This window comes from Papaver somniferum, chromosome 11, assembly GCF_003573695.1.
Source record: "Papaver somniferum cultivar HN1 chromosome 11, ASM357369v1, whole genome shotgun sequence".
Lineage (NCBI taxonomy): Eukaryota > Viridiplantae > Streptophyta > Magnoliopsida > Ranunculales > Papaveraceae > Papaver > Papaver somniferum.
In genome coordinates this window covers 24,220,942-24,233,021 of record NC_039368.1, presented here as the reverse complement: position 1 = coordinate 24,233,021, position 12,080 = coordinate 24,220,942, and the positions used below count along the sequence as shown (strand labels likewise).

At 38.2% G+C, this 12,080-nt stretch overlaps 2 protein-coding genes and 1 long non-coding RNA gene across 3 annotated transcripts; 2 read left to right on the top strand and 1 right to left on the bottom strand.

The window, feature by feature from the left end:
* Window positions 1-829: 829 nt before the first annotated feature.
* LOC113323687 lies at window positions 830-2,428 on the bottom strand. Its single transcript, XR_003347775.1, has 5 exons — window positions 2,097-2,428; window positions 1,775-1,981; window positions 1,489-1,683; window positions 1,178-1,379; window positions 830-1,044 (listed from the first exon to the last, which is right to left on the bottom strand). It is a non-coding gene; the product is annotated as an uncharacterized LOC113323687 (long non-coding RNA).
* Window positions 2,429-4,579: 2,151 nt separating this feature from the next.
* On the top strand, window positions 4,580-8,329 carry LOC113320087. Its single transcript, XM_026568023.1, has 3 exons — window positions 4,580-5,628; window positions 6,843-7,705; window positions 8,017-8,329. The coding sequence occupies exons 1-2, from the start codon at window positions 4,962-4,964 to the stop codon at window positions 7,016-7,018; spliced, it is 843 nt and encodes a 280-aa protein (XP_026423808.1). The 5' UTR covers window positions 4,580-4,961; the 3' UTR covers window positions 7,019-7,705; window positions 8,017-8,329.
* A 572-nt stretch (window positions 8,330-8,901) lies between these two features.
* LOC113322601 (L-ascorbate oxidase homolog) lies at window positions 8,902-10,933 on the top strand. The gene has a single exon (XM_026570731.1). It carries the CDS (start codon window positions 8,974-8,976, stop codon window positions 10,627-10,629), a length of 1,656 nt encoding a protein of 551 aa, XP_026426516.1. The 5' UTR covers window positions 8,902-8,973; the 3' UTR covers window positions 10,630-10,933.
* Window positions 10,934-12,080: the final 1,147 nt, after the last annotated feature.

Here is a 12,080-nt window from a genome sequence, read left to right as displayed (position 1 = left end):
TCGCAAACCTTCGTTTTGGCAACCGTGAGGGGAAGGCCGGATGGTATGGTTTAGGCGCGACAAGGTGGCTGGCACGGCATGCCATTGACACATGTGGCATGCCTTGGCGCGGTTTAGGCGTGGCAAAATCTAGGGTTTTGGCGTTGGGCCAAAGGTTACCATGCGTTGGTTGGTGACCTTGGACGATTAAGATTTGCATCTAAGATGGAAGGGTGGCCTTTGTTTGTCGCACGCCTTCATTTTGGCAGCCGTGAGGGGAAGGCCCGCATGGTATGGTTTAGGCGCGGCAAGGTGGCTGGCACAGCATGCCATGGCGCGGTTTAGGCATGGCCAAAACTAGGGTTTTGGCGTTGGGCCAAAGGTTACCATGCGTTGGTTGGTGACCTTGGACGGCTAAGATTTGCATCTAAGATGGAAGGATGGTCGTTGATTGTCGCACGCCTTCGTTTTGGCAGCCAGCGGCATGTAGCAGGGTCGGCATGGCTTTGGCATGGAATCGTGGCTGGCATGGTTGACATGCCTTGGCGCGGAGATGTGGCTGACACGGCTTTCCATTGGCACGGTGGCGCGGCTGGCATGCTTTGGCGCAGAGACGTGGCTGGCATGGTTTGCCATTGGCACGGTGGTGCGGCTGGCATGCCTTGGCACGGAGATGTGGCTAGCATGGTTGGCATTCCTTGGCGCGGAGACGTGGCTGGCATGGTTGACATGCCTTGGCGCGGTGGTGTAAGAATTTAGAGTTTGGTGTACAAAGGTGATGTCGGTCAATACTAAGGGTTCTGCCGTAGAACATGACACATATATATGTAAAAAAAAAAAGGTATCCTGGTAATTCTTACGTAGGCGTGTTGAATGATTCAATAAATGCGCTAGTGGTCCTAGTGACGTCATGTCAGATGTAAGGTTTTACGATTTTAACCCTAAGCTAAAAACCACCATCAACATTACCATATCAGCTTTGCTTCGAAAGTAGTTCTTCATGTCCATTGTGTGTTTCACTTGTTGGTGGCGGTTCCAACTCTTGACATTGCGATCAGAAAGTTCCTGATAAATATACGAGTCTGAAATAATTAGACATGAATGTATAAACTGATGGGGGTTACAGGATTGAGGTCGTCACAAATAGAAATTACTTCTCCAGAACTTAAACCCATACATATCAGATCTGTGAGCTTACCTGATGCTCTTCACTATCCTAAATTTCATATGATCCTCTAGTCCCCTTCAATTAACACACTGGGTTTTTCTGCAAGAGGATTTGTATCTCTATCGTTGGATGTTTAGTGAAATTTCTTTCATTTAGCTTTGTTGTTCCTAAATTTTCAACGAGCAACAAAGAGGGTAGGTTTTTTATAACGTTAATGTATTATGACTGAACCCTGAAACAGATAAAACAAAAACTTGTAACTCTGTACATAAGTCACACAAACGAATCATATGTCACACAAAATAGACGACCATAATATAAAGTTTTCCGAGTATGTTCACCTGAAGTTCGGCCCAGAGCCATTCCTTATCTTCATTAGCTTGCATATTCCTTTCTCTCTTTAGGGACAACAGCTGCTTGGTGGACATGTTAGCATTCTGTACAGTGTTAGCTAAAATACGGGATTTGATGTTATCCTAGTACGTAGCTAAGGTATTGGAGTCCTGACATTGCTCTTACTTTGTTGATCTTCCATCCTGTATAAAACAACCAAGTTTCTTTTATAAGCTCATTAACCCATCACAATAAACCTAGAATACTACCAAACAAAATATGCTTAAAAATTACCGGTAATAATTTTTCTTGCACATAGTAATGATAGATCGAATGTCTAGCTGGTGTATACTTGCACACCAGTGTCTAGCACTCAAGAATTTCCTCAAACAAGTTGTGTGCACGAATTGATATCAGCAAAGATGAATTGATATGCTCTTCTAACCCTGTCTCATCTCCTTCCTTGCAATTACTTACGAATTCAAAACAAACCCATAATTCCTACACGAACAAACATCTTTTATCATAAGCCAATCTTTCGAAAATTCCCAAAAATCAAACCTCATGACTCAAAATACTAAAGAATGGTCTGAATTAGAGTTTAACAAAAACTTACAATGTTCTTGACTTGTTGTCTTCAGGGCCTAACAAACTTTCGATTCTCTGCATAAACCACAATAATATAATCAAATAATAGAGATCTAGACAACCAAAAGCAGTGTAGACTTCTTTATCTGTTTCTCGGCAAAAATTTAGATCTCCCTCGATCTTCATCTCTCACATTTAACTCAGCATCAACTGCTGTAACCGAAGCTCAATTTTTTGTTTCAATTCCTACAACTATCAAACCCCTATTTGAAGCACAACCACAATCTTGAATCTGACTTCAACCCCTAAATTCTACTTCAATTTAACAACACCAACACCACGACATCTTCTTCCTTTCCAACCCGTCGACAATATCTCTTTTCAGCAACAAAACCCACTACAAAAGTTAAATCTGAGATGGTTAGATTTTGAGAATCATAGCCGTTGGAAATCACCGAGATTTCTAGATCTTAAATGAACGCTGCACAAGCCCACATGTATAAAGGGCATAATTGTAATCTTAACCCATCCATGATATATCATTTACCGAGATTTTGACGAGATATTGACCGGTCAACGAGATATATTGACTGGGATAACGGAATTGGATGCCGTTTAATTGGTCTAGATTTGTATGAAATAAAAGAAGTGGCCTAGATTTGAAAATGAGGTACCAAAACAGGCCTAGATGTGTATATATTCCTTGAAATATCACAGGTTGTGCGTAGTTCAATCACAGTTGATAAATCTGACCTTGTTTGTTGGATATAACTTGATTGACACTTGCGCATTGGTCTTTGCTACCATCCAAGTTATCTCTCATATCAATCAGGCTCAAGGATTTCTATCTATTCGATTTGCTAATTGTATTTAAAAAGAGATAAAACGCTTTGATATATTTCTTGATTGAGTTTCACTTTTGAGTTGGTGCTCTCGGAATTATGTTGGACTTTAGTCCATACAAATTGCCAAACGAATTATCGAGTGTGGTTGTTATACCCCGCTTTTTTCACATAGAACAACGAATCTTTGTATTAACTTTTTGGGTTTTTTCTTTGTTCCTAGATTAGGAAACATAGTTGCAGATATCTTATCTAAATCTGTAAGGTTTGTAAACTCTGTTTTAGATTGGGGGACTATGCCTCCAGCTTGTATTTTGCATCATTTATCAGTAGATAAATCTAATATTAGGAGACCTACTCATGGCTCCATATTAGATGTCTCTACTCCTTTTGTAATGCCAACTATGGCTGAGGCCTAGTTTTTTGCTTAGGAGCAGTTCCTATGGACTCAACAAACTTGTAGTTTGTTCATTTTGCTCCCACTATGGTCTCAACAAACATGAAAAACATACGGGCAAACCAACAAATTTGAGGGTTTGTTCACTGCGGCAGTAGACTAAACACGCGCTTAATGTAGAACCGCGCGGATGAAGTAAACCTGCTGGCAGGTGAAGTAACAACGACAGACACCATATTATTATTATTATTATTATATGTATGCCTTTATTAAAGAGGAGCCATAAGGGGCTTTTATTGAAAACTAAAAAGTATGAATTACACAGGGACAGGAAGGAGTCGGGTTACAATCCGAAGAGTATGACTTTTGTAAATATTATTATTATAATAAACTTATGTATTGTTTATCTTTTATAAATATTATAATATTATTATCATCAATACTTTATCAATATAGCTTTTTCAAGATTATTATTATAATCTAATTTTATGTAAAACTAATGAGTAATAGGAGCACTGGGCAGGTGTAACTAATTCGCGCGAGTAAAGTGTGGACGCCGGCGGTTCATGTCGATCCACACATCTAATATAAGGCCGCCAACGGAATGTTATCCTAATAGAAAAACGAATTTACCAATCCACCTGGCTGATCAAATATTTTCGTTCGTACATTATCATAAGAACTGCCCTAACGAAATGCCTTTTTCAAAAAGAAAAAGATATAAAAGATTCTTTTTTTTTTCTTGTAAAGTTAAACAGTAAGTAAATATGTTGAAACAGCAAGTAAAATAGTAAAAACGTCCCTTCGCTTCACTTTATATAGCCGTCCCTGTCAGCGATATTTAGTAAGCTACCACTTTACTTTTATTTTATTTTATCGAGAAAAAGGAAGATTTTATTGAGAAGGTAACTCTTGTTGCTGCTTCTTCACCTTCTTCAGTCTCTCAGTACAACTTTCTGACTTCTGTAAGTATCTCTCTGCTTCTCTCCGTTGTCCATACGCTGTTTCTCTTTTAAGGGTTTCAGAATGCTTAAACTTTTGTAACTAATACTTCTGTAGAGGGTTTAAGATTTCTTGAATCTTTATCTTCTACTTCAAAAATAGGGTTTTCTGCACTACGTTTTACATCTTGTTTTTGTAAATATTATGTCCTGAAACCCATTAGTCCATCCATGAGATTTGTTTGTAGGGTTCCTCTAAAAGACCTTGCTCTGGATAAATTTTCAAGTTTTCAACTGTTTTTGCAGAGATAATGGATAGAATAGTTGAGTACTTGAAGTGTGAGAAAAGAAAAGTAGAAGAGGAAGTTGATTTCTGGAAGAGAAAATTCTTTGTGTTGCAGAGTGAATGTGGGTTTCAGAAAGAACAATTGGATGATTATAAAATGAAGTATGATGCGTTATATGTGCAACTTCAGGAGAAGAAATTGGATGCTTACATAGTTGAGGGCAAGTTGAAGGACTAAACAAATGGGGTTTCCACAACTGAAAATGATGAGCTCAGTAAGTACAAGGCAACGTGCGACAAATTAAACAAACAGATAGAGGAGTTCAAGAGAAGATGCAAGGAATTGGCGGCACAAGCAGAATCAAGGCAGAAGAATCAAGTTAGTTTGGAGGAAAAATTAAAAGACTATAAAACTAAGTACAATGAGATGTATGTGAGGTTTAAGGAGAATAAAGAAATAGGGGTTTCGCTTGAAAATGACCTGAATGAGTACAAGAGAACATGCATTGAGCTGTATGAAAGGGTCGAGAGCTTAGAAAAAGATAATAGGAATGCTAAAAGTGTCGACGGCGGAATATGTATTGAATCTATTGATAAGCTTAATAAGGAGATTACAGATTTGAGGCATGAGAAAAGAAGTGCGGACGGTGACACTAAAATTCTAATATCCAAATTTACGGAATTGGAGAGTCAAACAGCCTTGCATCTGAAAGAATTGACCGATTATAAAGTTAATTGTCATAGTTTATCAGTGGAGTTAAAGGAGAAGGAAATGGAGTGTCTTGGATATGAGAGTAAGTTGAAGGACTTAGCATCGATTATGGGTGTTCTTCAGGATGAGCGCGAAGGCTACAAGACAACATTGAAGGGACTAAGAGAGCAGATTACAAGTCTAGCTGAAAATCGAAAGATTTTGTGCTATAGAGAAAAGAAAGCAGAAGAAAGAATCTCTTGCTTGCAAGAGGTAATTAAGACTTTTGTTGAATGTAATAAGAAACTTAAAAATGATGAAGGAGCAGCAGAATGCGTTCAGCTCAGTAGAGAGAGCAAAATGTGTTCCTATCCTGATGTAAACAGAGATGAGCATGTCTCAGGTATGAATGCGGTACTTCTCTATAGATACTATGTATCAGTTTTGTTCATAAAATTTTCACCTTCACTCTCTTGTTATTCTTAGTGTTCATGTGAACCTTAATTGGAAAATTGACACCCTTATCAGTCATTAGCGTCATATAGACATTTTCGTTCTTTCTCTATCCACCGACCATTAATTCGCTCTATGATTATGATAATATATTCTTGGTGGGGTTCATGATCATATATGTACTCGTGCGTTGGCTGTTGTCTATTGATTCACAATAATTTTTATGAATGCGAACACTAATTTACTTAGACTTCTGTTTAACTAAACTTGTATATAAATGGAAGAGGACTCTTTATAACCATCTAACAACCACTACCCTTCATGTGACAATATAGATGCTCTTATGTCTAGTTGACCAATGGCTGTCCCTCGTCTACAAAATTGAAATCGCCAGCTAGCTTTTTCTTGTTTATTTTCTGTCCTATACTTCAAGTGGCAAGTGTAGTTAAGACAGTAAGTAGTTGCTAGCTATAGCCCAAATGCTAAAATTGCATATGATATCTATCAGCTGCCGTTAACTTCGTACTTTGCAACTTCATACTTTCTACGTCTTTGGTGCTTATTTAACTAGCCTACTAGCTGAACCTCTGTCCCTTTTGCTGAATTCTTTGTCAGAGTTGTTCATTTGGTTAAAATGTAATTTACAGTATTAGCTGGGTCGAAGTTATCTTTATGCATTGTTGTAGTTTTTATTTATTTTGAATCATCATTCACATCTGATAGTCCTCATACGTTGGATTTCTATCTCATATAATTCTACTTTTACTAATATAACAGAATTCTAACTTTTAGTAGAATATGTTGATTAGTGTCTCCACATGGTATTCCTTTTTAAAGTTGATTTACCTGTGGAGGGACCTGCAGTCTTTTGCAAGAGCCGTAAATTATTGTACATTCTGTTTGCACTAAAAATTCATTAGAAAACTGTTAGAGATATTTCCAGTTCTTCCCTTAAAAATTCAACAATGTATCTTCAAAGTAACAGAATGTATCCATTAGACTATGTTCAGTAACTTTGTGTGTAAGCAAGGTTCAGATTTCTATGTTGTTTCCTCTACTGGATACTAGAAAGTGAATACAATGAATCAAAGACCCTTGTCAACAAGTTGCTTGCATTTTATTAGTCGTTTAACATCTTATCTTCGTTTGCTAATTTTTTCGCAGCCTCTATATCTATTGAAAGGCAATCAGAGCCTTTAGTAAATTTGAATGGAGACAAGGAGAAAGCTTCTTCACTATTCAGCATGGAGTTGGAAAATAGAGAAAATAAGGAGATAAATATTGAGTTAGAAAAGAGAGAGATAGCTCTGCTTAAGCCAGATAGTTTAACCAGCAGGTAATATTCAGATCAATAAAAATGAGGATGATACAGAAATGATGGAAAAGCATACTTGTGACAGACAAAAGCTGAATGTTTCAACTGACATTACAGTTGAAAGATGTTCAAATTCTACAAAATGTATGACAACCTCAAAACGATCCTTTTTTGGTCAGAAAGATGAGGAATATGGCATCATATGCAAAGCGGTTGATATCCCATTATCTTCATCAGTATTAAAAAGAAAGAGGCTTTCAGAGACAGTAACTAGTGATAGTGATGAGGATGGTAAAACTCCAATTAGTAAATATATGGCAAAGAAACTTGAAGAGCTTACGGGAAGGCCTACATCCAAAATTTCTCCTGTGAGTGTTGGGGATGTTGTTGTCTGTTGTATGGGTCAAAATGTCAACGAATTCGTAACCACTTCACCACAAAGACTTGTTTCACTAAGAATGAGTGAAAAAAACAAGATCCAGGCTGATGGAACATCAAAAGATGAAACTGCATCTCTAAGTAATTTGGAACTGGATATTTCATCACAAGAGAAGGTAGGCAACCTAACTACTGCAAATGAAGAAGTGGAAGTGGCAGAAGAAACTGATTCTGACAGTGGAGGTAGTAAAAGTGCTGATACAGCGGATAATGAGTTGGATTCTTGTCAAATTCTAGCAATGATGAGAAGAATTCTGGAATAAAAATAACACAGGTTAGTACCTAAAATTATGTATGTTAAAAGAGTTGGCAGTAGGATGTAAATACTGAATTTGCTTCCATTGATGAATGTATAACTGAATCCTATCTTAGTTTAGGCTCTTATGTGGACAAGACAATCATATATACTCTTGTAGTACGTAGAGGCCTGATGGGTTATGTGTTGATACCGCGGTGAAGAACTGATTTTTTGCATGTTTGCATAACAACGATAGATTGTGATTGAACATGGAACAGTATATTAGTGGTTTCCTCCTGGCATGGATTTTGTTAAGCTTAATGAAGATGAGGCTTCTAATGATGCAGGTAAGGCAGGTATTGGCGGTAGTCTCCCCTCAGATGATGGTGCTTTTCTGGCAGCTTTTGTCAAGTTTATCTATCACAATTTTAACAATGTTGCAGAGCTATGGTTATGGTATGAAACTAGCTTTCAACATGGGAGTGAAGAACCTGGTTGTAGAAAGTGGCTCTTTAAGTATGCTGTTAATATCTGTAATGATCTGTTTCAAAGTAGTTGGTTTTGTAGGGGTGTCCTGAGGGACATTCGTGAGTTGTCCTCCTTTTTTGATCATGTCATTCAAAGTGAACTAAATTGTGCTACTGATATTTTGGCAAAAAAACAGCGTATGAATGTATTAGGCTGGACATTTCCCATGTTTTTTTTTTTGCAGTGTTTTCTATAGTGATGTAACGGGAAGAGCCTTCCCCAGGTCTGTAAGGCTCAAGTAGTTTCTCTTCTAATTTAGATGCCTTTTGGAATTTAAGAGAAGCCGGCAATGAATCATGATTTCTATATGCGTTCAACATAAGGCTATACCTACGCCCTCTTGTGTGCCTTCTCTTCCAAATGTCCTGGAGTACTGAACCATCTTATTTTCTAAGAATGTAAGAGGGGATTCATGTAATTCTGTGTTTCGCATCTAAAAATGGTTACTACTTCTCCAGACTAAAATTGGCCAAAACATCATAAGAAACATGAAAGCCACATCTTCCCAACAATTTCTCATCAGAATTTGACCTTTTTAAACAGGTCAAACTATTGATTCCACAAGACAACGTACAGTTATTCTAAGAAAAATAAAACACGAAAGAGAAATATAAGGACAACCAGGCCTGAACTGTAGGCAATCCGTAGTTCCCGCGTTTTGTAAGAACAAGAAAACCATTTCAGTATATATAGGAATTAAACTGAGACTGGATTCCTCAAAGTCATTTCATAAACACATTACGGATCTGATTGGAGAAGAAAGAAGCCAAAGAGAAATGACTCTCCGTCTAACGTTCTTGGTGTTATGTATTCTATCAGCAACAACTTTGATCAAAGCTGAAGATCCATATCTATTCTTTACATGGAATGTGAGTTACGGTACGATTTCTCCTCTTGGAGTTCCACAGCAAGGAATTCTTATTAACAACGAATTCCCTGGTCCAAACATCAATTCCACCACCAACAACAATATTGTCATTAATGTTTTCAACAATCTTGATGAGCCTCTTCTGTTCACATGGAATGGTATTCAACACAGGAAGAATTCATGGCAAGATGGTATGCCCGGTACTAACTGCCCAATCCAACCTGGTAAAAACTTCACCTATCATTTCCAAGTCAAGGATCAGATTGGTAGTTACTTTTACTTCCCTACCGCCGCATTCCATAGAGCGGTTGGTGGGTTCGGTGGTCTCCGCGTTAACAGTCGTGACCTTATTCCCGTCCCCTTTGATGTCCCGGAAGATGATTTCACCGTCCTCATTGGTGATTGGTATAAAAGTAGCCATGCTGATCTTAAGAAGATCTTAGATGGGGGTAAATCTATTAACAGACCCGATGGTATTCTCATCAACGGTAAATCAGGTAACGGTACCGACAACGACAAACCACTCTTCACCATGAAGCCTGGTAAGACTTACAGGTACAGAATTTGCAACGTTGGTATCAAGACTTCCTTGAATTTCAGGATTCAAGGTCATTCCATGAAGTTGGTTGAGATGGATGGTTCTCACGTGGTTCAGAACGTATACGATGCTCTAGATATTCACGTCGGCCAGTGTCTTTCGGTGTTGGTCACAGCAGATCAGACACCCAAAGATTATTACATGGTTGCTTCATCCAGATTCCTTAAGGAGGTTTACACCGCAACTGGTGTCGTCAGTTACGAAGGTGGTAGTGGTCCTCCATCTCCTCAGATTCCTGAAGGACCCACAGGTATTGTATACTCGCTCAACCAGTTCCGTTCCTTCAGATGGAACCTTACCGCAAGTGCTGCACGTCCAAACCCACAAGGTTCATACCATTATGGTGGCATCAACATCACTCGCACCATTAAGATCGTCAACTCTGCCGCTACCGTTGATGGTAAGCTTCGTTATGCCATCAATGGTGTCTCACACACTGATCCTGAAACCCCTATGAAGCTTTCAGAATACTACGAAGCACCTAAAAAAGATTTCGAGTACAACTCTATTGTCGATGACCCAACCCCAGAGAGTGCCACTAAGATCGTTGTTAAGCCTAACGTTCTCAACGCAACTTTCCGTGACTTCATTGAGATCATATTCGTGAACAACGAAAAGTCAATCCAGACATGGCACTTGGATGGTTACTCCTTCTTTGCTGTTGCAATTGAAGCCGGGCAGTGGACTCCAGAGAAGAGGAAGAACTACAACCTGCTTGATGCTGTGAGCAGGCATACAATTCAGGTTTACCCAGGTTGCTGGGCGGCCATAATGCTCACTTTTGATAATGCAGGTATGTGGAACTTAAGGTCCACCCTCTGGGAGAGGCACTATTTGGGACAACAATTGTACTTTAGCGTCACTTCACCGGCCAGATCACTAAGAGATGAATACAACGTTCCCGATAACGTTGAACTTTGTGGTATTGTCAAGGACTTGCCAAAACCACCCCCATACACCATCTAAGTTCATAATAGATTCTTTTCCCATCTCTTCCTCGATTATTAAGATATCTGGAGATGGTGAATGGAGTGTGTTTGAATAAGAAAGAAGTTGAGATAGTGAAAGGTCAATGTCCGAATGAGTGGCGACGACGACAGAAGATATATATTGTATAAGAGGCAGAGAGATATTAAGAAAAATTGTCTTTGTAGCAAGAGTTTTTATTCTCATTCATTATTATTACCTAATATTGTTTTGCGTTTTTATTCATTTTTCCCACCAATTGTAATGTATTTATGTCTCTAAATTCATTCAATCTTTGATTCAAGAAATAGGATGCAGATTATAATTCTTTTTCCCTCTTCCAGCCTCTCTCTCTTTATGAATCCTATTATCGGGGTTGCACTAGGCTTAGTTTTTGGGGCTTAATATGATAGCTATAACCAAAATGTGGATATGGGGACCTAATCTATCTACAGGTTCAAAAATACCCTTAATAAATTTTACTTGTTCTTCTTTTATCCTTCCATTAACTAATTAATCTAATTAAGAAGAAAAAACTGAAAAAATCAGTCGGTATTCGTCTCCTTCTCCTCGTCTCATCTCTTTCTTTTATTCTACATCTTCTTCTCTTCTTCGCTTAAAATGATTAATCATCGATTCAAAAAAAATTCCATCATCGATTAAATTCATTGCATAAAACTATGGTGAAGACAAAGAAAAAGACAAGATTGAATCCGAAACAACCTCCTCCTGAACAAGAAAAATCAAATTCATCAAGTGAAGATGAAACTGAAGATCAAGAAAAAGTGAATGAAGAAGATGAACCAGCCGTCGAGACTCCTGAGACGACTGCAATGAGGTATGAATTGAAAAACCCACTCTTTATTTAAGCATTTGAATGATTATTCAGTTGATTTCGAAAAAATTAGGTTTGGAAAAACAGTTTCAGAATCTATTTACGGCCTGGAGTTCTTGTTTTCCCAGCCGTTAACACTATTTACGGTCGAGAATACTAAGAACTCCAAGCAGTAATGTAGGTGACTAGAACTTGGCCCGTGCAGTAACGGCATGGCCACGAAAATAAGTGAAAAAATTTATTTTGACCGGTGTTATTCATTTGTTGTTACTATTTAAAGTGACAATTGTTCTTCGTACATTTTGATTATTATTTTTTCTTTTGTATTTGACCGAGTTTATTATAACACCTAAAAAACCAAGCGCAACTTGTAAAATATAATGTTATTTGTGTCATAACGACATCGAATAAACATTGCACACTACTATATTAATTAATTCTGATACCACCACCAAAACCACCCATTATAACTACCTTTTTCACCAACAGCATTGCCGCCACGGGCGGGATCCATGCACCGCCACTCACAAATATCATCCTGATTACCCATAATATCTATTCAATCGTGCAACATGACCTGCTGCATGACAGCTGAGTACCAGCGTTTGATGATGTG

Coding starts and splice junctions, on each gene's coding strand:
- LOC113322601 (XM_026570731.1), top strand. CDS start 8,974: ATGACTCTCCGTCTAACGTTCTTGGTGTTATGTATTCTATCAGCAACA.
- LOC113320087 (XM_026568023.1), top strand. CDS start 4,962: ATGTATGTGAGGTTTAAGGAGAATAAAGAAATAGGGGTTTCGCTTGAA. Junction 5,629..6,842: donor CAGAGATGAGCATGTCTCAG/GTATGAATGCGG, acceptor ATTTTTTCGCAG/CCTCTATATCTATTGAAAGG.